This window comes from Pseudophryne corroboree, chromosome 8 (genome assembly GCF_028390025.1).
Source record: "Pseudophryne corroboree isolate aPseCor3 chromosome 8, aPseCor3.hap2, whole genome shotgun sequence".
NCBI classification, from domain to species: Eukaryota; Metazoa; Chordata; class Amphibia; order Anura; family Myobatrachidae; genus Pseudophryne; species Pseudophryne corroboree.
Window position 1 is genome coordinate 402,306,625 of NC_086451.1, and position 26,501 is coordinate 402,333,125.

Below are 26,501 nucleotides of genomic sequence, written 5' to 3' on the forward strand. Positions count from 1 at the left end.
CTCATACAGGACGCTGACAGTGGAGTTTGATGAAATATTGAAGAGTTTTATTGCAGGGAAAAACAACTTAAAGTCAAATGACAAAAGGGATAAATGAGGGAAATGTCCAGGCTCACTGAAGGGTTTTATGAGCAGGATTAGAGATGCTGGTAACTGAAGAAACTGTGGGCAGAGCCGGCCTTAGGCATAGGCAAACTAGGCAAATGCCTAGGGTATTTGGTATGCTTAGGGGCACCAGCAGCTTCTGCTGATTAAAATGATATGCGGCATGCCTATATTCTGTATGTGACTGCGGCTGTATCGGCATACGAAATGCTATATTGCAGTGTATTCCTGGAAATCACTGTAATGTAGCATTTCGTATGCAGATACAGCCACTGTCGCACACAGAATATAGGCATTCTGCATATCATTTTAATCAGCAGAAGATGCTTGTGCATCCTAGCCACATAGTAATGCAAATAAAATGCATTTTCATAAACAAAAGGCGCCGGACTTTAGCAGTGCTGCCAGCTGACTCATGCCAGGCATCTCCTACAGAACTAGCGGTGGTGCTAGGGGGCACCAGCCAAAATCTTGCCTAGGGCATCATATTGGTTAAGGCCGGCTCTGACTGTGGGTGATGTTTAAAAGTCACTGATAACTTAAAGAACTTATAAATGATGATAAAGGCACAGATGGATAAAGAACTTGTGAGCGGTGACAAAGACGCTGATGATGTGAAGAACTGAAGTGCAGGGATTTTAGACGCTGTTAATTTGTAGAACTTGAGAACGGTAACTGAGACGCTGATGATGTGAGGAACTGAAGTGCAGGGGTTTAAGACGCTGTTGATTCGCAGAACTTGAGAATGGTGATTTAGGCCCGCAGCCACGCCGATTCCTAGGAGCACTGGTGACTGGACCGCAGAGAGATATACCGGCCGCTGAATACACTGGAACCGGTGCAGCAAACTGGCAGCTGGAAATGCCGGAGACACTGGAGTACAACTGCAGAGATCCTTGCCGGGAACAAGAGCGCTGGCATCTACGTCAGGGAAAGACGATACTCAGGCACTTAGGTTCCGTCCGGCGTCTGACTTTTAATTCCCCGCTGCCGCTGGATTGGCGGAGCAGTCTGATGACGTCACCTACCCCCCATCCACGTGAAGCCGGGTGTCATGGCGGCGCCCATGCCCTGGAGAACCGCCGGGAGCCGCGCCAGACAGACGCCGGAGCCCGTGGCCCACCGGAGGCAGAGGCCACAACACCGACCAGCAGACAAGCAGGGGTAAGTGCGGCGAACGCCACCTCTGGCGTGTGACAGCACCTCTCCTTAAGAATGGATTCTATCCATGCGTATATACGAATTTTACCAGCACCCATATAACCATCCTTCTTTACTAAAACACTTCTGACACCATTGGTCGCTTGAACCCTAATCCCCAATCTCTCTCTCTCTCTCTCTCTCTCTCTCTATATATATATATATATATATATATATAGAGAGAGAGAGAGAGAGAGAGAGTAGCACTGGAGGAAAGGGTAGAACTACTGAAGACAATAGAGGTATGCCTTCCATTGCTCCTAGCAGTATCCACAACATTTGCCCCACTTTGGGTTGTAACAACAGCCTCAAAGGGCACTATCACATAGGGATGGATCACTGATTGTCCCCACAACACTAAGCTGCCCACAGCACTGTGTCAAAGTCTGCCGCTAGGTAGGTAGGTAAGGGAAAGATCTGTGGGTAGTGGCCACATCAATTAGATTGGGGGGGAGTCCCCATACAGTGGTGCTGCCCCCTGCGCAGTTCTGGGACTGATGTCCGGCTGCTGGGGTATGTTAGAAGGTGAGGAGAACAGGTGTGATGTCTGGTTAGGAAGAGTGTCTGGATGTGGCAGGATATTTTCGTATATATCCCATAAATTTACATTAATAAATAGGACCAATAAAAACATTCATATATTGGGCTGGATGTTAAGTATGGGGGTATGTTTAGGCATCACCTGCGGGGGTAGGGCTATGCTGCACAGTAGGGGGGGTAGGGTTAGGCTGAGCGAAAGGGGGGTTAGGGTTATACACCAACAGGGGGTTCGGTTTAGGCACTAAGGGGGGAGGATAAGGGTCAGGCTGCGGTAAGAGTGGGTTTTAGGGAGGAATGGGGGGGGTGGAATATTTTTCTCACCCCTGTCGGGATCGTGACCATCGGGATGCTGGTGTCGGTATTGTGACCACCGGCGTCCTGGCCGCCAGAATCCATTAGCGATCCCACGTGAATTTGTATGTATATGTATGTGTGTGTGTGTATATATATATATATATATATACTAGGTGCTTCATCGCGCCCTACGGGCGCTCTTCACACCGTCGGAAGGGGCTACGCCCCCTTAACCCCTGCACGCCTTTCTGGGGTTCAATATATGGAGTATTACCTGCATTCCTAGTTTTGTTAGTGTTTGAATATTGCACAATGATAGGGCGTCCGATGGTGAAGGGGGCGTAGTCCATTGCAACAGGAAGGGGTTTGGGGAGTGGGGACCGCGGATGGGGGAGGGGGTATGAAGGCGCTGTGGGTGGGGTAGGAGCAGGGGTGTCGCAGGTGGGGGATGGCAGCTGCAGGGCTGTTGCGGATGGAGGAGGGGTTCCGAAGGCGCTGCAGATGGGGAAGGGGTGGGTGCGGGTGTGCAGTGGATGGGGGAGGTGTCCAGGGGGTGCGGTGGGTGGGGGAGGGGTGGATGCGGGGGTAACGTGGGTGGGGGAGTGGCGGGTGCGGTGTTGTTGCGAATGGTGTAGGCGATGCGGATTGGGAAGGGCCTGCTGCGTGGGTGAGGTAGGGGATCCAAAGGTGCAGCGGGCGGGGGAGAGCCAGATTCGGGGTGTGGCGGATGGGGGAGGGGCTGCTGCAGATGGGGGAGGGGTTTGGAAGACACTGCGGGTGGGATAGGGGGTCCGAAGGTGCAGTGGGTGGGGGTGCCACGGGTGGTGGTGGGGCAGGTGCGGGGGTTTGCGGGGGATGGGGAGGGGTCCGGGGGCGCTGCAGGTGGTGGAGGGGCAGATATCAGTGCACATAGTCTCTGTGGTAGTTAGTGAGGGTTGGTGATGGTGTGAGAGGGGTGAAGGCCAGTACACAGACAGGCAGTTAGAGAGCAGGATGAGGGTGACAGGGCATAGTGACGGGGAGTACTTAGCAGATATATGGGTGGGCTACAGGTGTGATGTCACAGTGTGTGTACCTTTGCTCTCATGTGTGAGGTATGTGAGGTATATGTGAGGTATATGTGAGGTATGTGTGAGGTATGTGTGAGGTAAGGATGTGCGGGTCGTGGTGGCCACTAACCTCCAGGCTGCTGCTGTGAGATGGTGACTGCAGAGGGAGGGAGCTCAGACCCAGCAGCAATGGGTCGTGGTCAGCATTCCTTCCTGGCCCGGTTCCGCCGCACACTGTCCGCCCCGTCTGACGGGCGTCATTCCTCCATCCTGCATGGCAGCGTCAGCTGCTGTGATCGCGGAGCATAGGTAAACGTCCGGAGCCCTGTGGGCGGGCAGGCATGGTGTTTCCCTGGAGAGGTGCGGCGCGCGTCCTTAGGCTGCAGACGGAGGGTGCTCCGGCCCAGCAGCAATGTTGGTTAGTGCGTGTCCCGTCCTGGCGCTGTCCCGCTGCACATGCTCCGCACCGCTTGCCGCTGAGCATGGCAGCCCTTGTCTGTATGCTGCAGATGCTGATCTAGCGGTGCCTGAGCTAGCGCCCTCTCCCTGAGGTGTGGGTGTCAGGCGGCAGGTATGGTGTGTAGGTGGGAGAGAAGCTGCGGGTGGCGACTCGCTGCCTGCAAGTACCCTCCATATCAGCGCTGTTCCCCTCCCTGCAGATAGTGTCAGTGGCCGTGGTGTACTTTTGCTACTGGTGGCCAGGGCCGGTGCTAGGGTGTTCGGTGCCTCCCTGCAAACTATGAATTTTGCGCCCTCCCATATTCCTTTGTTGTGCATCGGGAAAAGTGGTGTGGTCTCACAACTAAGGGGCATGGCCACACAATAGTACCCCCATTTAAAATTACGCCACAATGTAGCACAATCTTATTCATCTTATACGTAATGCCCCACCTGTAGTAGTAGCGTCCTTATACGTAATGCCCCACCCGTAGTAGAAGCGTCCATATACGTAATGCCCCCTCAATAGTAGTAGTGTCCTTATACATAATGCCCCCCCAGTAGTAGTAGTAGCAGTTATATGTAATGCTCCCCAACAGTAATAGTAGCGTCCTTATACATAATGCACCCCCAGTAGTAGTAGCATCCTTATACATAATGCCCCCCCAGTAGTAGTAGCTTCCTAATACATAATGCCCCCCCAATAGTAGTAGTGTCCTTATACATAATGCCCCCCCAGTAGTAGTAGCAGTTATATGTAATGCCCCACAACAGTAATAGTAGCATCCTTATATGTAATGCCCCACCCATAGTAGTAGCGTCCTTATACGTAATGCCCCCCAGTAGTAGTAGCAGTTATATGTAATGCCCCCCAACAGTAATAGTAGCATCCTTATACGTAATGCCACCCCTGTAGTAGTAGCATCCTTATACATAATGTGCCCCCAGTAGTAGTAGCAGTTATATGTAATGCCCCCCAACAGTAATAGTAGCGTCCTTATACGTAATGCCACCCCTGTAGTAGTAGCATCCTTATACATAATGTGCCCCCAGTAGTAGTACCGTCCTTATACATAATGCCCCCCTAGTAGTAGTAGCATCCTTACATGTAATGCCCTCCCAGTAGTAGTAGCACCGTCCTTATACATAATGCCCCCTAGAAGTAATAGAGTCCTTATACATAATGCCCCCCCCAGTAGTAGCGTCCTTATATGTAATGCCCCCCAGTATTAGTAGCCTCCTTATACGTTATATCCCCCCATAGTAGTAGCGTCCTTATACGTAATGCCCCCCTATAGTAGTAGCGTCCTTATACGTAATGCCCCCCCTATAGTAGTAGCGTCCTTATACATAATGCCCCCCCTATAGTAGTAGCGTCCTTATACGTAATGCCACCCCTATATTAGTAGCGTCCTTGCATGTAATGGCCCCCCCAGCAGTGGCGTCCATAAAGTGCGCACACACAGACATACCTCACACACACACAATTCACACATATATACAAACACACACACCCCACCATATACAAACACACACACACACACCCACACACACCCCCACACCCCCCCCACTATATACACATACACACACACACACACACACACACTATATACACACACGCACACACATTTCTCTCTCACCCTCCACTTACCAAGTCTGGCTGGCCGTCACTGCAATGCTGATTCCACCACTGTTCAGCTGTCTGGTCCCGTGTAGCTCCGCCCCTCTATCCCGTGTAGCTCCGCCCCCGTGCCACCGTAGCTCCGCCCCTTTTCGGTACCCGCACTGCACAGCACACAGGCCGCTGTCACAGGTGATTGGGGGGGGTAAGAGGACAGGCACAGCAGCCGGCAGCTAGTGGCCATCCTCACCTCCTATACTGTAAAGTAGGGTCTTGCACCTGACTGCTGCTGGCGCTGGGTATGGTGCAGCAGATGCAGTTGACTCCGCCCAGCTCTGTGACTCCGCCCAGCGTGTCGGGCACAGAGTCACAGATTAAGGCAAATATATAGGAGATATATATACATACACTGGCTGTTCTACCGGTATTCGCATGGGAGTTTCTGATTTTCACGGTTGTAAATATAAATTAATGTAAAAAATTTGGTAAATCTACAGAGCTGTAAATCTGAGACGTCTTAATGTAAGTAAATATTATTCCAATTGTTCTTGGTATTACCCGTGGAGCATTCGTAGCTGATATGGTAAAAAGTGACAGGACCATTTTTGTATTTTATTAAATTCTACACACTGGAGGAGCAATCCAAATTTTGTTTTGATTGTCATTTGGGCGTTATCGGTCACGCCACACAAGCCACGCATCCGTAATGGCGTCATTATGTCAACCCACTTTTCATCCCCTTAGGGGAGGTTTATTAAAATTCTAATTATGTCGTTTTCCTATTTCCCAACTGCAGAATACCTACAGTAAGGGAAGTAAGATAATTAGTTATGAGTCATTCAGTCAGTCAGTGAGTGAGTGAGGGCTTTCGCATTTTTATAGTTTATTATATTCTACACACTGGAAGTGCAATCCAATTTTTGATCCAATTGACCATTTGGGCATTATTGTTCACGCAACGCAAGCCACGCAGCGGTATTGACTTCATTATGTCAACCCCTTAAGATAATTAGTTTTGAGTCAGTCAGTGAGTGAGTGAGTGAGGGCTTTTGCATTTTTATATATATATATATATATATATATATATATATATAAAATGGAACAAACGAGGTGGCACTCAGAGGCTTTAACTTCTAGAATATAATTGTGCAAATGGTGCAAAAGGTCACATCAACGTTTTGGAGACCTGGTCCCCTTCTTCAGGACCTGAAGAAGGGGACCAGGTCCCCGAAATGTTGATGTGACCTTTTGCACCATTTGCACAATTATATTCTAGAAGTGAAAGCCTCTGAGTGCCGCCTCATTTGTTCCATTGCATACCACCGGTTTCCAGTTGGGGAGGGCAGCAGAGCAGTTCGAGTCCAGCATTGGGCTCTGTGGAGTGCCGGAGCAGCTACACCTTCTATAATAAGAATTTACTCACCGGTAATTCTATTTCTCGTAGTCCGTAGTGGATGCTGGGAACTCCGAAAGGACCATGGGGAATAGCGGGATCCGAAGGAGGCTGGGCAATCTAAGAAAGATTTATGACTACCTGGTGTGCACTGGCTCCTCCCACTATGACCCTCCTCCAAGCCTCAGTTAGGACACTGTGCCCGGACGAGCTGACATAATAAGGAAGGATTTTGAATCCCGGGTAAGACTCATACCAGCCACACCAATCACACCGTACAACTCGTGATACTATATCCAGTTTGACAGTATGAAAACAACTGAGCCTCTCAACAGATGGCTCAACAATAACCCCTTAGCAATAACTATTTACAAGTATTGCAGACAATCCGCACTTGGGATGGGCGCCCAGCATCCACTACGGACTACGAGAAATAGAATTACCGGTGAGTAAATTCTTATTTTCTCTGACGTCCTAGTGGATGCTGGGAACTCCGAAAGGACCATGGGGATTATACCAAAGCTCCCAAACGGGCGGGAGAGTGCGGATGACTCTGCAGCACCGAATGAGAGAACTCAAGGTCCTCCTCAGCCAGGGTATCAAATTTGTAGAATTTAGCAAACGTGTTTGCCCCTGACCAAGTAGCTGCTCGGCAAAGTTGTAAAGCCGAGACCCCTCGGGCAGCAGCCCAAAATGAGCCCACCTTCCTTGTGGAATGGGCATTTACAGATTTTGGCTATGGCAGGCCTGCCACAGAATGTGCAAGCTGAATTGTACTACAAATCCAGCGAGCAATAGTCTGCTTAGAAGCAGGAGCACACAGCTTGTTGGGTGCATACAGGATAAACAGCGAGTCAGATTTTCTGACTCCAGCCGTCCTGGAAACATATATTTTCAGGGCCCTGACAACGTCTAGCAACTTGGAGTCCTCCAAGTCCCAAGTGAAAAGCTGATACCACCTTAGGGAGAAACTGGGGACGAGTCCTCAATTCTGCCCTATCCATATGGAAAATCAGATAAGGACTTTTATATGATAAAGCCGCCAATTCTGATACACGCCTGTCCGAAGCCAAAGCCAATAACATGACCACTTTCCGCGTGAGATATTTTAGATCCACGGTTTTTAGTGGCTCAAACCAATGTGATTTTAAGAAACTCAACACCACATTGAGATCCCAAGGTGCCACTGGAGGCACAACCGGGGGCTGAATATGCAGCACTCCTTTTACAATGTCTGAACTTCAGGTACTGAAGCTAATTCTTTCTGGAAGAAAATCGACAGAGCCGAGATCTGTATCTTAATGGAGCCTAATTTTAGGCCCATAGACACTCCTGCTTGTAGGAAATGCAGAAATCGACCTAGTTGAAATTCCTCTGTTGGGGCCTTTTTTGGCCTCACACCAAGCAACATATTTCCGCCATATGCGGTGATAATGTTTTGCAGTTACATCTTTCCTGGCTTGAATCAGCGTAGGAATGACTTCCTCCGGAATGCCCTTTTCCTTTAGGATCCGGCGTTCAACCGCCATGCCGTCAAAACGTAGCCGCGGTAAGTCTTGGAACAGACAGGGCCCCTGCTGCCGCAGGTCCTGTCTGAGCGGCAGAGGCCATGGGTCCTCTGATATAATTTCTTAAAGTTCTGGGTACCAGGCTCTTCTTGGCCAATCCGGAACCACGAGTATCGTTCTTACTCCTCGCCTTCTTATTATTCTCAGTACCTTTGGTATGAGAGGCAGAGGGGGGAACACATAAACCGACTGGTACACCCACGGTGTTACCAGAGCGTCCGCGCTCGGTTACCCCAAACTTGAGGACATACAACGATCTTGAAGATATAGAGAATGAGATTAACCCCCCATCTTCTTCAGAAGATAAAATATAGAGGATGTAGAGGGGGAAAAAAGAAGAAACGGACCAGAAAAAGAATGAAAAGAAAGGGAACGAAGGAACGTTTAAAGGAAAAAGAAAGCTCAGATGTTAGGGCAACTGTGACGACGAAGATCTTTAACCTGACCGATCATTTGCTAATCAGAGAGGAAATATCACTCCTTGAAAAAGGATTAAAATTTGCCCCATCAGCCCCCTTAAATAAATTTAGTACTTTTGTTGATCTGCAAAAGTTTACAAGAAAGCTTAGTTTACAAAAATTTTTCCTCACTAAAGAGAATCCTGACCTAGGAGAAATGGAGGCGACTCCATTTAAACTGAGGTCTGTGTTCAACCCTACTTTTATAAGGGGGAACTTCCTGGAGACGTTGTCAAGACTTGTCGCAGACGACATTAGGGAAATGGAAAACAAAGTTCACCATCCAAATTTGACCTTCAAAGAACGTCAAGCTCTGAAGAGACTACGTGAACGTGAGGACCTTGTTATAAAACCATCAGATAAAGGTGGTGGAATCGTCCTGATGACGAGGGAAAATTACAACAAAGAAGTCCTCCGTCAACTTAATGATGGATACACATACCACAAATTAAGATCGGACCCGACAGAAAACATCCTGCGAAAACTTGAGAAGTTGACAGAGGAGTACGCTCTGAACAAGACCCTTACAGAAAAAGAGAAGACATTTTTAATAAATGAGGAACCAGTCATACCTGTCCTATACGTCCTCCCTAAGATCCACAAGGACTTAGAGAATCCCCCCGGAAGACCGATAGTCTCCGGGATTGGATCCGTTACCTCAAACCTTTCAGAATTCCTGGACTTTCATCTGCAACCTCTGGTCGACAAATATCCCTCTCACCTCAAAGATACTCGAGATTTTCTGAAAATACTGGAAACCATTCAATGGGAAGATGATTATGTCCTGGTAGGAGCTGTTGTACGTTCATTGTATTCTATTATTGAACATCAAAAGGGGCTCGAAGCAGTGACTAAGGCCTTACAGGGCAGCGATCTAAACACTCTTCTACAGGAATTCATAAAAAAGGGAGTTCTCTTTATATTGGAAAATAATTATTTTTCTTTTGAAGGCAATTTTTACCTTCAAGACGTCGGCACCGCCATGGGCACCAGGTTCGCTCCGAGCTATGCCAACATCTTTATGGGGCAATGGGAGGACCGGACCATCTGGAACAATTGCCCTTTCGGGGCGAACCTTGTGTCCTGGAAAAGATATATAGACGACGTCTTTTTATTTGGAAGGGAAATGATGAAACATTGAAACAATTTTTTACATACCTCAATTCCAACATTGAGAACAGATTTTTTACATTTGACAGTAGTAAGGAAACCCTCAATTTTTTAGATATTACTATTTATATTGAAAACAACAGGATACAAACCAAGACGTTTGTGAAGCCCACCGATTCAGGTGCTTACATTAACGCCTCAAGTTGCCATCATGCTAACTGGCTCAATTCCATACCCGACAGCCAGTTTATACGCCTGAAGCGTAACTGTACCGACCATGATCTCTATGAAATTCAAGCGGAGGAGTTAGAGTCTAAGTTTAAGGCTTCTGGATACCCAGCCGAGAAAATAGCAAACTCCAAAATGAAGGCGGCTAGACTAGATCGTAAAGTATTACTACAGCCTAAAAAGAAAGAAGACAATAATGAGGGGTCACAATATGATTGGGCGTTCATCACTACGTTCAATAGCCAGCATAGGATCTTGGAGAAGTCCCTTAATAAACATTGGGGGATCCTTAAAAAAGATTCTGTTATCGGCAAATTATTGCGAGCTAAACCCAAATGCATCTATAGGCGGGCCCCCAACTTAAGAACAAATCTGGTTAAAAGTGCCTTACCTGCGAAGAAACCTATGTGTACAGTTAAATCTAAAGGTTTTTTTCGATGCGGTTTATGTATTGGATGTAGGAGCACCCCCAGTAATGGTGGAAAAATTGTGGATGTCTCAATCAATAATAAGGATTTTAAAATTAAGGATTTTATAACATGTAATACCGCTAGTGTAGTTTATGCAATTGAATGTACATGCAATTTATGGTATATAGGCCGCACTTCAAGATCACTTAAGATTAGGATTAGCGAGCATTTACGTAATATTAAAAAAGGCCTTACGACCCATGCACTATCCGAGCACTTTAGGGTTCACCACAACGGCAATGCAACAGGGATTAAACGTTTCTGCGGAATTAAGCATATTAAAAACCACTGGAGAAAAAAAGATCTGGCAAGTCAGCTTGCCAAGGCAGAAATGCAAGCGATCTATGATTTTGGGACACTAATACCTTGCGGCATGAATGCCGATTTTGAGCTAAAGTGGTTCTTGCATTAGGGTTCTTTCGAATAACTTGTTAGTTTTAGTATGGCTTTGTTTTGAAATAAATGTATTTTTATGAATATTCTAGATTGTATTCCTGTCTCCATGGCAACCGGACTGTATGTCCTGAGAAATTCTTCTGGATAATAAACACTTTTTGCGAATGTATGACGTTACTTCCGAGTTGTACTGTTTATTGAGAGAACGATTCTGAACTGAAACTGATAAGCTGAAATGAAGTGTTTATGAACTGAGTACACCGTTGAATACACGGCATCTCCATGACAAGTGACGCGACTGATTTACAACCGCCTGGATGACTTATTATTATATTAGTGGTACTTTTATTTTTTACGATTTCTTAACAAAATAAAGAATAGCGGGTGTGTGAATAAGGGTCGGTTGTTACCGATGTCACCATGGTGACCCGCGATACCGGAAGTGACCGAACGGAAACTCAGCGTACGGCTGAAGGATGCTGGGACTTGTAGGACCTGGACGATTGGATCACCGATAGCTGCTTGCGGACGAGTCTGTGATTATGTCCGGGAGAAGTCCCGACGTCACCATGGTAACCCGCGAAACCGGAAGTGACCTAGCCGGAGCCCCGTGCGCGGCTGGAGGATGCTGGGACTTGTAGGATTTGGTTGTCTAGATTACAGACAGCTGTGCACGGTGGCATTTTTTTGGTCAACTTCAGTTTAAATAGGAATAGATGTATGGCATACTGACACCTTGAAAAAGACCCCAGTTGAGGGGAGGAAACGCGTTGGTGGAGGCGGTACTCCAGTGCTGGCTCTGTTGGAGATCAAACCTGTTGGACTCAGCGACAAGGGTGGACGTGAGTGATGTTCCCGGGATCGCTACTTCATTACCTAAGCTGATCTGAACTGTTTAAAACACAGTTCCACTTGATTTGGTAAACCTCCATTTTATAAGCTAACCTGCCTTGTCAAACTTATGCCATTTTGCACAGACCTTTGGATTTTAGAAATTTTATATGTTTTTTATGCTGTTTGTATGAATTAAAAATTGTATTACACTATATTCTCCATCCCATATTCTGTGTTTTATGTACATATGATGGGGATGATCTGAAGAAAATCAAGTGAATTATTGGCTGAACAGAAGCGCCAGTTAAGTGTTTTTTTCAATTTTTTTGTCTAAATTTGCACTACTGGTGAAGGGTTAAGGATACCTTCTGGAGTTTACCACTGACCGGCTGCTTGTGCGCATGGAGAAGTTTTTATATCCCTCATTTCTACGTCCACAGCTATCGCCTGAAGGTTCCTTGACCTGGCGCCATATCTTTTATAGCTTTTTGTTGAGGCGGGACGCCATCATGTCCACCTGTGGCCTTTACCAATGGTGTACAATCCTTTGGAAGACTTCTGGATGAAGTCCCCACTCTCTCGGGTGGAGGTCGTGTCTGCTGAGAAGATCTGCTTCCCAGTTGTCCACTCCGGGAATGAACACTGCTGACAGTGCTAACACATGATTTTCCGCCCATCGGAGAATCCTTGTGGCTTCTGCCATCGCCATCCTGCTTCTTGTGCCGCCCTGTTGGTTTACATGGGTGACTGCCGTGATGTTGTCTGATTGGATCAGGACCGGCTGGTTTGGAAGTAGAGGCCTTGCCTGACTCAGGGCATTGTAAATGGCCCTCAGTTCCCGATATTTATGTAGGGAAGTCACCTGACTTGACCAAAGTCCCTGGAAGTTTCTTCCCTATGTGACTGCCCCCCAGCCTCAAAGGCTGACATCCATGGTCACTAGGACCTAGTCCTGTATGCCGAACCTGCGGCCCTCTTGAAGATGGGCACTCTGCAGCCACTACAGTAGAGATACCCTGGTCCTTGGAGACAGGGTTATCAGCTGATGCATCTGAAGATGTGATCCGGACCACTTGTCTAACAGGTCCCACTGAAAAGTTCTTGCATGGAACTTGCCGAATGGGATTGCTTCGTAGGAAGCTATCATTTTTCCAAGGACTCACGTGCAATGATGCACCGAGACCTGTTTTGGCTTCAGGAGGTCTCTGACTAGAGATGACAGCTCCTTGGCTTTCTCCTCCGGGAGAAACACTTATTTCTGGTCTGTGTCCAGAACCATCCCCAGGAACTTAGGACGTGTCGTAGGAACCAGCTGTGACTTTGGACTGTTTAGAATCCAACCGTGCTGTTGTAGCACTTTCCAAAATAGTGCTACCCCGACTAGCAACTGCTCCATGGACCTCGCCCTTATAAGGAGATTGTCCAAGTACGGGATAATTAAAAACTCCCTTTTTTCGAAGGAGTATCATCATTTCGGCCATTACCTTGGTAACACCCTCGGTGCCATGTACAGTCCAAACGGCAGAGTCTGGACTTGGTAATGGTAATCCTGTACCACAAATCTGAGGTACTCCTGGCGAGGAAGGTAAATGGGGACATGCAGGTAAGCATCCTTGATGTCCCGGGATACCCTGTAATCCCCCTCGTCCAGGCTTGCAATAATCGCCCTGAGCGATTCCATCTTGAACTTTAATTTTTTTATGTATGTGTTCAAGGATTTTAAATATAAAAAAGGGTCACACCGAACCATGCGGTTTCGGTACCCCAAACCGTGTAGAATAGTAACCCCGTCCTTGTTGAAGTAGGGGCACCTTGAGTATTACCTGCTGGGAATACAGCTTATTAATTGCCTCTAGCACAGCCTCCCTGCCTGAGGGAGTTGTCGGCAAGGCATATTTGAGGAAACGGCGGGGGGGAGACATCTCGAATTCCAGCTTGTACCCCTGAAATACTACTTGAATGAAACAGGGATTCACCTGTGAGCGAGCCCACTGAACGCTGACATTTTTGAGACGGCCCCCCACCGTACCTGGCTACACCTGTGGAGCCCCCGCGTCATGCTGTGGACTCAGAGGAAGCGAGAGAAGAATTTTGATTCTGGGAACAGGCTGACTGGTGCAGCTTTTTCCCTCTTCCCTTGTCTCTGTACAGAAAGGAAGCGCCTTTGACCCGCTTGCTTTTCTGAAGCCGAAAGGACTGTACCTGATAATACAGTGCTTTCTTAGTCTGTGAGGAAAACTGAGGTAAAAATATTTCATTCCAGCTGTTGCTGCGGATACGAGGTCCCAGAGACCATACCCAAATAATTCCTCACCCTTATAAGGCAGAATCTCTATGCGCCTTTTAAAGTCAGCATCACCTGTCCAGTTACAGGTCTCTAATACCCTCCTGACAGGATGGACATTACATTCATTTTGGATGCCAGCCGGCAAAATATCCCTCTGTGCATCCCTCATATATAAGACGATGTCTTTAATATGTTCTCATGTTTGACAGGGTCACCGCCCACGCTGCAGCAGCACGATCTGCAGGTCTCAGTCTAGTACCTGAGTGTGTAAATACAGACTTCAGGATAGCCTCCTGCTTTTTATCAACAGGTACCTTCAAAGTGGCCGTTCCTAAAATGGTAGCCTATTTTGACAACCGTGTGAGCGCCTTATCCACCCTAGGGGATATCTCCCAGCGTAACTTATCCTCTGGCGGGAAAAGGTACGCCATCAGTAACTTTTTAGAAATTACCAGTTTCTTATCAGGGGGAACCCACGCTTTTCACACACTTCATTCATTCATCTGATGGGGGAACAAAACACTGCCTGCTTTTTCTCCCCAAACATAAAAACCCATTTTTAGAGGTACTTGGGGTAATGTCAGAAATGTGTAACACATTTTTTATTGCCGGGATCAAGTCACGGATGTTCCTGGTGGATTGTGTATATGTCTCAACCTTGTCTACACTGGAGTCAGACTCCGCGTCGACATCTGTGTCTGCCATCTGAGTGAGCGGGCGTTTTTGAGCCCCTGATGGTCTTTGAGACGCCTGGGCAGGCGCGGGCTGAGAAGCCGGCTGTCCCACAGCTGTTGCGTCATCCACCCTTTTATGTAAGGAGTTGACACTGTCGGTTAATACCTTTCACCTAACAATCCACTCTGGTGTCGGCCCCACAGGGGGCGACATCACATTTATCGGCATCTGCTCCGTCACCATATAAGCCTCCTCATCAAACATGTCGACACAGCCGTACCGACACACCGCACACACACAGGGAATGCTCTGACTGAGGACAGGACCCCACAAAGCCCTTTGGGGAGACAGAGAGAGAGTATGCCAGCACACACCAGAGCGCTATATAATGTGGGGATTAACACTATAATGAATTTTCCCCAATAGCTGCTTGTATATACAATATTGCGCCTAAATTTAGTGCCCCCCCCTCTCTTTTTAACCCTTCGAGCCTGAAAACTACAGGGGAGAGCCTGGGGAGCTTTCTTCCAGCTGCACTGTGAAGAGAAAATGGCGCCAGTGTGCTGAGGGAGATAGCTCCGCCCCTTTTCCGCGGACTATTCTCCCGCTTTTTCCTATATTTTGGCAGGGGTATTTTCCACATATATAGCATCTGGGGCTATATATTGTTGTATTTTTGCGAGCCAAGGTGTTATTATTGCTTCTCAGGGCGCCCCCCCCAGCGCCCTGCACCCTCATTGACCGGAGTGTGAAGTGTGTATGAGGAGCAATGGCACACAGCTGCAGTGCTGTGCGCTACCTTGGTGAAGACTGATGTCTTCTGCCGCCGATTTTCCGGACCTCTTCTTGCTTCTGGCTCTGTAAGGGGGGTGGCGGCGCGGCTCTGGGACCGAACACCAAGGCTGGGCCTGCGGTCGATCCCTCTGGAGCTAATGGTGTCCAGTAGCCTAAGAAGCCCAAGCTGGCTGCAAGCAGACAGGTTCGCTTCTTCTCCCCTTAGTCCCTCGCTGCAGTGAGCCTGTTGCCAGCAGGTCTCACTGAAAATAAAAAACCTAATTCTATACTTTCTTTCTAAAGGCTCAGGAGAGCCCCTAGTGTGCATCCAACCTCGGCCGGGCACAAAATCTAACTGAGGCTTGGAGGAGGGTCATAGTGGGAGGAGCCAGTGCACACCAGGTAGTCATAAATCTTTCTTAGAGTGCCCAGCCTCCTTCGGAGCCCGCTATTCCCCATGGTCCTTTCAGAGTTCCCAGCATCCACTAGGACGTCAGAGAAATATATATATATATATATATATATATTATTAAAAAATGAAGTATAAAAAAGCGCCTGGTAGTGTTGGTGACTCACTCCTCGTGAAAAAGATTTGTGATAATAAAACATTTCGTCCTGAAATGAGGACGAAACGCGTTGGGACAGGGACTGGATGCCCACCCCTTTCTGACTTCCTATCCGTGGACAGATAAGCCATGTTTTTATCTTACTTTCTGTACGTTTGATACCTGCATTCATGGATGAATTTTAATCCAATACCCATACCTGTGGACAGATAAGCCTATTATATTCTTTTATATTGTACGATTAATACCTGCACTTTCTATTTTTGAATCAGCTGCTATATATGTCCTTTTATTTTGTGTACTGTTTTATTTATATATGTGACCTGCATGTTCTGGCAGGAGTGTGTTCATTAAACTATTGTTTTTAACTAAACATAGTTTCTCCTTTTAAAATTGGAACCTGCACAGTTCCTATAAATTGTTTATTCTGAAAAACATCTGTGGAAATTTGAAAACAGTACACACTATGTTTATTTTATCTCTCCTTTACATGTGCTGTCTATAAGAGTCATCTACCAGAAATACCCGCAGCTAAGTTTATTATAATTTATCTGTTTTATTATCACAAATCTTTTTCACGAGGAGTGAGTCACCAACACTACCAGGCGCTTTTTTATACTTCATTTTTTAATGCTTATCTTTATATTGTTTTAAAGCTGCCACTTACGTATATGTGAGGAGTGTTAGGTGTGACCATTTAGTCATTATATCCCTTTGCCTTTAGGGGTCTTACTGAATACACCTAGGCGCTATTCTCTATTTTTTCACATATATATATATATATATATATATATATATATATATAAAATATATGCTCTATACTGTAGCTGATCTTCGGGGGAAACCGGGATGAACGTATGCCTCTCTATACAATGTATTATATTCCCAAGGCCTTTCCATTTATGAGAGTTCAATAAGGGGACAAATATCACATTCCAATATCCTTAACTTGTACTGGTTACATTTGGTTTCACACAAGCAATCAAAATATATGAAAAACACTATTCTAACATCTAGCAATGATACATGAAAGGCAGAACAACATGGCTGAAATGTGTGATGAAAGTCACATAACATTTATTAACTCATACCAAAACAGATGGTACAGACAACTAACGAGTCAACAAATGAGCACAACTACATTAAATAATTTTGCCTGGACATGTGAACTTCTGTTCTTTCCCATTATAAAATGGCAAACAATAAGCCACCAAAGCTAAAAAGGGGAGGCTGGGATGACTGGATCAAAGAATCTTTGAACCACAGCCCAAGCCTTTAAATAAACTAATACAAAGACACACCCCTGCAATGCTATACAAAAGGCTAATTAAAACATGTGATAAGCACCTGTGGCAGCCCCCACCCTCGGTCGAGCAGGATGAGGGTAACTCATAATCTAAGCTTGTTGCAGGGTCCAGCGGGGGTCTCCCGTAATGCCACCACCACCATCCCCACCTGTCAGCAGCAGCAGCCTCTCTACCCAGCTGCTGGGGTATGATCGCACTGATCATGCCCGCCCCTGGCTGATGGGCGTGGTCATATCTACACTTATAGGCCAAGTCCCTTACAGTACAGCTCTCTAAAACTCTGCCCTTCGTAGAGGTTTAAAACACCTCTTTCTTATGCCAATCATTTAGTTTCTCTTTTCCTAAATGCCAAACCCTTGCTGCATCTAAACAGTGCCGTGCTTACATTTTCGAAAGGTTGTGTCTATGCTGAAGATTAAAAAAGAAATGTTAAATATAATTTCAGGGAACCTTGGAGATTGCACTCCTCACCTCTGTCCTGAAAGATCCCAAAAAGTTCAAGAACCCAAATGTGTTTGACCCAGGACACTTTTTTGATGAGAATGGTGGCTTGAAGAAGAATGATGCATTTATGCCATTTTCCACAGGTACGGACATGTTATACTGTAGTTACTAATGATATCTGTTAGAATTTATAGCTATCTAGTAGAAATGTATGATTATGATGACTGTGCTGGCTGTGAAGTTCCTCGACTATGTAAATATTGCAAATATGTTTCTATAAATCTCTAGTAGTAGTAGTAGTAGTAGTAATCCATAAATCTGAAACAGTCCCTGTTTGAGGCTTGGGGGTAGATTTACTGTACTAAGGGGGCAATTCAGATCTGATAGCAGCAGCAAATTTGTTAAGTAATGGGCAAAACCATGTGCACTGCAGGGGTGGCAGATATAACATTTGCAGAGAGAGTTAGATTTGGATGGGCTATATTGTTTCTGTGCAGGGCAAATACTGGCTGCTTTATTTTACAACGCAATTTAGATTTCAGTTTGAACACACCCCACCCAAATCCAGGGGCGGATCCAGAAAAAAATTACAATGGGGGGCACCATAAGTGGTTGTACTATCAAGGAGGGGTGGAGTTAGAAGTGGATTGGGCGTGGCCACGTTTCAGTGGGTGTGACCAATTGTGTGAGGGGGTGTGGTCAAGTGCTCAATGTGAGTATCGAGTGTGTCTATGGTTGAAATGCACTGCTGGAGGGGGTACAGGTCCACAGTTAGATCTTATACCGTGTGGGGGTCATTCCGACCCGTTCGCTGGCTGCTGGTTTCCACAGCCATGCGAACAGGTCGGAACTGTGCAGCGATCGCATGAAGATTGACAGCAGGAAGGCATTCTGGGGCGGCAACTCACCATTTTCGGTGAGTGGTGAGTCCAACGCAGGCGTGTCCTGGCGTTTGCAGGGCGTGTGTCTGACAGCAATTCCGGGACAAGACACGCTGATGACATCGCAGCGGGTGATAGTCCAAAATATATCCAAGAAGAGTACAGTCACTCACCACTTCCTTGATGATAATGAATTTATTATACCTCACAGGTGTGTCTCACATAGAGATGAACGACAGCATGTCAGCAAAAATGTAGACGTTTCAGCTCCACATCAGGTTAACACCCAGCAGCCTGATGTGATTTTGTCTGTCTTGACAAAGGCTCGGATGGAGCCGAAACGTCAACATTTTTGCTGACATGCTGTCGCTCATCTCTATGTGAGATACACCTGTGAGGTATAATTAATTAATTATCATCAAGGAAGTGGTGAGTGCCTGTACCCTTCTTGGAGATATATACAGTATATATATATATATATATGTGTGTGTGTGTATGCATATGTAATATGCTATGCATATGTATATATATATATATATATATATATATATATATGTGTATATTATAACTGACCTGGTTTGGAAGTGTTGTGGACTCGGGTATCTTCCGGTGACCGGGAAGAGGAACCGCTACTGGGTCGCAGAAGAGAAGGCCGGATGTAGGTCTTCCTCATGCAGGATTCGGATGGTAGGCAGAAGGTACGGGTGGGCGCTTGAAGGTCTCCTGAAAGACAAGACTTGTAAAGGTGCTGATGAATTGGTGGAGAGTACCAGAAGCTCGCTGTGAGCGATGTTGTGGTGCTAGAGGCACTGAAATGCGAGAGGTACTGAGGTGTTTGGAGACGCTGAGGTGCTTGGAGGCACAGAGGTGCTGAGGTACGGAGGTGCTGAGGCACGGAGATGCTGAGGCATGGAAGTGCTGAGGCACGGAGGTGCTGAGGCATGGAGATGCTGGAGGCACGGAGATGCTGAGGCACGGAGGTGCTGAGGCACAGAGATGCTGAGGCATGGAGGTGCTGAGGCATGGAGGTGCTGAGGCATGGAGGTGCTGAGGCACGGAGGTGCTGGAGGCACGGAGATGCTGAGGCATGGAGGTGCTGAGGAACGGAGATGCTGAGGCATGGAGGTGCTGGGGCACAGAGGTCTGGAGATCACAGGTACAAAAGTAGTAGCGATGATAATCAGGCGCCGGAGCTCTGCCCGGCATCTGAATTTGTACTTCCCGCCAGCACGCGATTGGAGAGGCGCTGATGACGTCACCCCTCCCCAGTGAGCAACGGGCGCACCCGCGACGCCCTCACTACAGGCGCCGGACGGAGAGCCGGAAGGCAGAGGCAGCCAGCGGGGACGGCCGCCCGGGCAGCCAGCAGCCTCTGAGGGACAAGCCCGGCGGCCGCGGCGGTGATTTTACAGTACCCCCTCCTCTAAGAGTGGCCCCCGGACACTTTCCTGGTTTCGTAGGATATCTAGAATGGAAAATCCGGATTAGTCGAGGAGCCGAAACCTCAGAAGCCTTTATCCAACTTCTCACCTCAGGACCGTACCCTTTCTATTCCCCCAGATATTGCAGATTCTTGTGAAGGTAACGAGAGTCTAGAATTGTTTTGACCACGAAGTCTGTTCCTGTTTCAGCTTCCACTGAGGTGGGACTAGAGGACTTTGAATGAAAACGATTAAGGACGAGAGGATGAAGAAGAGAAACATGGAAGGCATTTGGAATACGTAAGTGAGATGGTAAACCCAACTTACAGACCTCAGGATTCAGAACTTGTAGCACAGGGTAAGGACCGATGAATCTTGGAGCAAACTTCATAGTGGGTACCTTCAACCGGAAATTACGCGTGGACAGCCATACCCTATCACCAACCTTGTATTGAGGAGCTGCTCATCATTTCTTATCAGCGAAGAACTTGTATCGGACAGAAACCTTCTTAAGACTAGCATGAATCCTACACCAAATTTGTCTGAAGTGTAGTAGAGTGGATGTTACAGCTGGAACCTCTTCTGTCGGAAGACTTGGTAACTCCAGAACTCGTGGATGGAACCCATAGTTGACGAAGAACGGAGACTCACCAGTGGAAGAATGAAATTAATGGTTATGGGCAAACTCCGCCCAGGGTAACAACTCCACCAAGTTGTCCTATGAAGGGGAGAGATAAAGGCGAAGGAAAGTCTCTAGATCCTGATTGACTCGTTCCGTTTGTCCATTCATTTGGGGATGATAAGCCGATGAAAACTTAAGTTTAATCTGTAAGGCCGAGCAGAGGGCTTTCCAAAACCTTGCGTTGAACTGTACCCCTCGATCAGAGACTATTTCCAGAGGTAACCCATGTAACCGGAAATGTGAGCAGCGACGCACGCACTAAAAAAAACAAAAAAACAAAGCAAAAATCTACTAAAAATGACAGGGGGGCACGTGCCTTGGTGCCCCCCCCTAAATCCGCCACTGCCCAAATCTAACTCTCTCTGCACATGTTATATCTGCCTCCCCTGCAGTGCACATGGTTTTGCCCAACTGCTAACAAATTTGCTGCTGCAATCAACTCTGAATTAGACCCTGGGTATTAGAGTTAATTTAAAGGATTGGCTTAGGGTATTAGGGATAGGGTATTATGGTTGGTGTAGCGGTTTTGGTTAGGTTATTAGAGTTCATTTAGGGGTTTGAGTTAGGGGTAGGGTAGGGTTGTGTGAGGTTTAGTGGATTGAGTTTGGGGATAGGGTATTGGGGTTATGGACAGTGGCCCTCATTCCGAGTTGTTCGCTCGCAAGGCGAATGTAGCAGAGTTACACACGCTAAGCCGCCGCCTACTGGGAGTGAATCTTAGCTTCTTAAATGTGCGACCGATGTATGCGCATTATTGCGATCACAAACGAGTTAGCAGTTTCTGAGTAGCTTCAGACTTACTCTGCCTGTGCGATCAGTTCAGTGCTTTTCGGTCCTGGTTGACGTCATAAACACACCCAGCGTTCGCCCAGGCACTCCCACCGTTTCCCCAGCCACTCCTGCGTTTTTTCCGGAAACGGTAGCGTTTTCAGCCACACGCCCCTAAAACGCCGTGTTTCCGCCCAGTAACACCCATTTCCTGTCAATCACAATGCGAACGTCGGAGCGATGAAAAAGCCGTGAGTAAACTTACTTTCTTCATAGTAAAGTTACTTGGCGCAGTCGCAGTGCGAACATTGCGCATGCGCACTAAGAGAATTCTCACTGCGATGCGATGAAAAACTCCGAGCGAACAACTCGGAATGAGGGCCAGTGTGAAGTTTGGGGTTAGAGTCAGGATTAGGGTAGGAATGAAATGCGTCCTGGATTTACAGATCTAAATATCTTTGTGTAGATTCAGGCCGAGGATATACAGTTTTCAACTGCTGTGTAAGGTGGAACTGCAGGCTCCTTTACACACTCATCCATACACCTAGATCCTATCCAGTCCAATAAATACAAGCTCCTGAATCAATAATCCTGAGAATGCAACCTATCGCTTTATTAGGGAATAGTTACAATTTTGTTAAGCAAAAATGGTTTCATCCACTGTATGTGGGCGGCCTGTTTACATTAAATGTGACACAGGTTTGAAATTTACAGATTTGTACGCAATGCAGATGTTCATGCAACTGAGCGATTATCGGTAGTCTGCGTATGCGATCGCAGTACACATGCACTAAGGTACTTTTGTGATGCCACTCGCAATCAGGAATGAAAATATTGTGCTATTAATTGTTAAAGGAGGATGACATGCCTGAATATTGGTCATCTGATTAACCCTCCGGTTACCCTGGGTGGGCAGGCTTTTCAGACTTCAAAGGCTATATTTTCATTGGAAGATGCAGACACTAGGTTCCGCACTCCCAGAAAACCAGGATAACATGCCTCCATTTTCGGGCAAGCTTCCCAGCTCCCCCCCCCCCCCCCCCTCCATGCCCCCAAACGGCTGCAGCTGTGGCTTAGGGGGCACTGCATGCGATGACGTAGGACCTGTTCTGGAAAAGCGCAGAATGGACCCTGTGCATGTTCAGTCCTCCCACCATCATAGTTGTATTTGGTTTGCGTACAATAATGAATCAGGCCAAATGTATGCATGCCAACTGCCACCATGACCCATCTCATAGCCTCCAACATGACCCATTCCATCAGGTACAAAATGGACTTCTTTGTCAGTGGCAGTTGCAGAGGTGTGGCTGCAGCACAGTCCATAATTCAAATAGGGAAACCACACAAACTGTCACCCCAAACACTGCCACACATTGCCAGCTGGGACTCACTGTGTGGCACCCCATTTAAATTTTGGACTGTTCTACAGCCCCACCTCTGCAACTGCCACTTTCAAGGAAGACCAGGAACAGAGCAGTTTGTACCTAGTGGAATGGGTCATGTTGGAGGGTATGCCATCTCAGTAGCAACAAGATGGAGATCCGGCAACAGAAATCTTGGGGCCCAGTACACCAATATCTCTTTGGGCCCCTCTCAACTCCGCCACTCAACCACCTGCAACCTCCCTCCTGAAACGTGCACGACTCTCCCTTCTCAACCCCTCCTTCAAACACCACATACTGTATATATTTCTAGATATATATACATAGACCACAGGTCAGTTGTTCCAGCCCAATTGACAGGTTAACGGGGTAGTTGGAAGGTTGGTGTGGCCAGCCTATTAATTAATATTTTAGTTAATTGGCATTTAGAATGGGTGGTTTAAAAACCATTAACAGGTGCTGCGGTACCGTTGTTTTGTGTCCTTGACGTTCGGGGCCCCTATGAACCTTGGGGCCTGCTACGGGTGTCCCATATGACCCCCCTGTCACTGGGCCTGGCAAGATGGCAGTGACGGAGGAGCTATCTGCAGGTCCTGACCACTGAGGTGGAGATGCTCCAAGACACCATTGGCAATATTTGTGACATTATAAAAATTTGGGGGACAATTTTTTGTAAATAGTTTTAATTTATGATACAAAATTTTTATTCTATAATTAATAGATATTCTTTTACAAAATGTTCTATTAAAAAAAAAGTTACTTTCTTAAAATGTGTGATGAGGTTTTAAAAAAAAAATATGTTATGGTGAACACACTAATACAAAAGCTTATTTGTAAAAACTGAAACAAATAAGAAAAAATCTATAACTTACGTAAGTGTAGTGGGGTAACAGTTTAATGTCTATTATGGGTTAACAAAGTATTATTCTTGTCATGTTGTAAAATTAAAAAAATATATAATGGTACTAGTTACCAGCCCATCAAAGTGACAGAACAACATAACAGTAATGTCAGCACCGGCAGCTGTGCGTGCCTGCACAGAGCAACACTTGAATTGTTCCATCAAGTGTATTCTTATGGCCACCGGCACGCAAAAACTTGAATTCCCCCCATAGTGGTGAGCAGCAGCGCTATCCTTATATTATGTAGGATTTGGTTTTAGGTAACACTCTGTCAGATTTTTTAAAACATTTTCCTGATCTATGTCAAAGGTAAACCACTACAAAAATAGACATGAAACTAATAAACAAAAAAATCTGTTTAACTGATTTCTAATAAGAGTCATTAGTAGTAATTAGGGATTTATTTATTATTTCAGTTGAGTTATAATTGGTGCTCTAACATTAAGGTCAGAGTCAGGCCAGGTACACATTAAGCAATATACTCTAGTAGATGATCATTTGTTCCACCATGAATTGAATGATGTATCATGATGGTCATAGACAGCTTGGCCAGACCCACGTAATGGGGCCGTGGCCTAATGTAAGGTGCATTACCATGCCTCCTTACAAAAAAAATCTAATTAGAAATAGTTTTTATGGCACCGCAATGCTTAATAGGGTGGCGCCGATGTGCACCACAGCCAAGAGCAGATAAGGAGGGTGGCGTGATCAGTGTGATCTCTACCCCCCCTCCTCGCTGCCACACAGACAGAGGAGGCCGCTGCTGCTGCATGGCGGCAACAGCCTCCCTACACACTGCAGCCCAGTCTGGGTAAACTGAAAGGGAGCTGAGAGGTAAGAGGGGGTGGCTGAGTGGCAGGGGTGTATCTAGGGGTCCGAGCGCCCCTGGCAAAGCAATGGACCGGCGCCCCTGACTCCTCCCCCCCCAGGCCTCCATCAGGCCCAGGACCTGCCCCCCCTCTCTGCACCACTGTTTATTGTCCATATGGTGCAGACATGTAACTTCGTCTGTGAAACTTGTTTGTTGATGACAATAAATTTGTATTTTTGTGTACGCTCAATCTCGCATGCACGTGTCATCAGTGGGCTGACAATGGCTAACGGATGAATGCAGGATAACAGCTATACGCACAATGGGGGGTTATTCAGATTTATTAGCAAACCAAAAAAGCACACTAATGGACAAAACCATTTTGCATTGCAGGTGGGGCAGATGTAACATGATACACTGGTACACTGACTGTTCCATCGGCTAACAAAACACATTGGGGGTAATTCCAAGTTGATCGCAGCAGGATTTTTGTTAGAAAATGGGCAAAACCATGTGCACTGCAGGGGAGGCAGATTTAACGTGTGCAGAGAGAGTTAGATTTGGGTGTGATGTGTTCAATCTGCAATCTAATTTGCAGTGTAAAAATAAAGCAGCCAGTATTTACCCTGCACAGAAACAAAATAACCCACCCATATCTAACTCTCTCTGCACTTTTTGCCCATTTGCTAACAAAAATCCGTCTGCGATCAACTTGGAATTACCCCCATTGTCCTGATGTGTACTTTACTTAAGAAGTCAGCCCTTTTTCATCAGTGTTGCAATTTCCACTGTCTTTGTATGAGAATGCCTTATACAGTACAATGCTGCACTTACATGCACATGTACATACATGTATGTATGAATTTAGAAATTCTTTTAAGTAGCTTCAGTTTGTCAAGATTTAACAATTTTTTTTTTCCATGTCATCCCCCAGGGAAACGTATGTGTGTGGGGGAGGGTCTGGCTCGTATGGAGCTCTTCCTCTTTATTACCACTATCCTGCAAATGTTTACGTTGAAACCCACAGTGGACACGACTGACATAAAAATAACACCAGAACCCAATACCAATTCTACCAGACCTTATACTTATGAGATGTTGGTCGTCCCTCGCTGATGATGTTATTCCATGTATTAAAGATAATTCCAGTGTTCTTTTCCAAGTTCTAAGTGCATTTTTTTAAATTAAAATGTAGATTATAAAAGCTACTGTATATATAGGCAAACTCATCCTAACCTCCTGTTCCATACTCACTGTCTGCCCCATATGTGTCACCCCTGTCTGTCTGACTCTCCTCTTTAGAATGTAAGCTCTCACAAGCAGGGTCCTCTCCCCCTTTGTGCTTTTCCTGCTTTATTTATTATTATTATTACTACCAGTTATTTACATAGCGCACACATATTCCGCAGCACTTTACAGAGAATACTTGGCCATTCACATCAGTCCCTGCCCCAGTGGAGCTTACAATCTACAGTATATTCCCTATCACATGTACACACAGACACATTCACACTGAGGTTAATTTTGTTGTGATCCAATTAACCTATCAGTATATTTTTGGATTGTGAGTGGAAACAGGAGTACCCGGAGGAAACTCACGCAAGTACGGGGAGAATATACAAACTCCACACAGAGCCATTGTGGTAATCAAATCCATGACCTCAGTGCTGTGAGGCAGTAATGCTAACCATTGCCCCATCCGTACTGCTTTAGATTTAGACTATCTACTACTCTATACTCCTTACAACGGCACCTAACCCTTGTTCTCTGCCATCCTGATGCTTATTTTAGTGTCATGTCCATTGATACAGAAATATGTATACACCATGTACTTATCCTACACTGCCTTGTACTGTAAGTCACTGTTTTCTTGTTCTGCACATATATTTATGTACTT

The 26,501-nt window shown here is 46.4% G+C and overlaps 1 protein-coding gene across 1 annotated transcript in view; it reads left to right on the forward strand.

Moving 5' to 3' along the window:
• Positions 1-25,757, forward strand: part of LOC134949304 (cytochrome P450 2C15-like) — a 140,577-nt gene extending 114,820 nt beyond the window's left edge. Inside the window, exons 8-9 of the mRNA XM_063937800.1 lie at positions 17,759-17,900; positions 25,539-25,757. Of these exons, the coding sequence (XP_063793870.1) occupies positions 17,759-17,900; positions 25,539-25,720 (324 nt within the window). The 3' untranslated portion in view covers positions 25,721-25,757. The remainder of the gene's footprint in view (positions 1-17,758; positions 17,901-25,538) is intronic.
• The last annotated feature ends 744 nt before the right edge of the window (positions 25,758-26,501 follow it).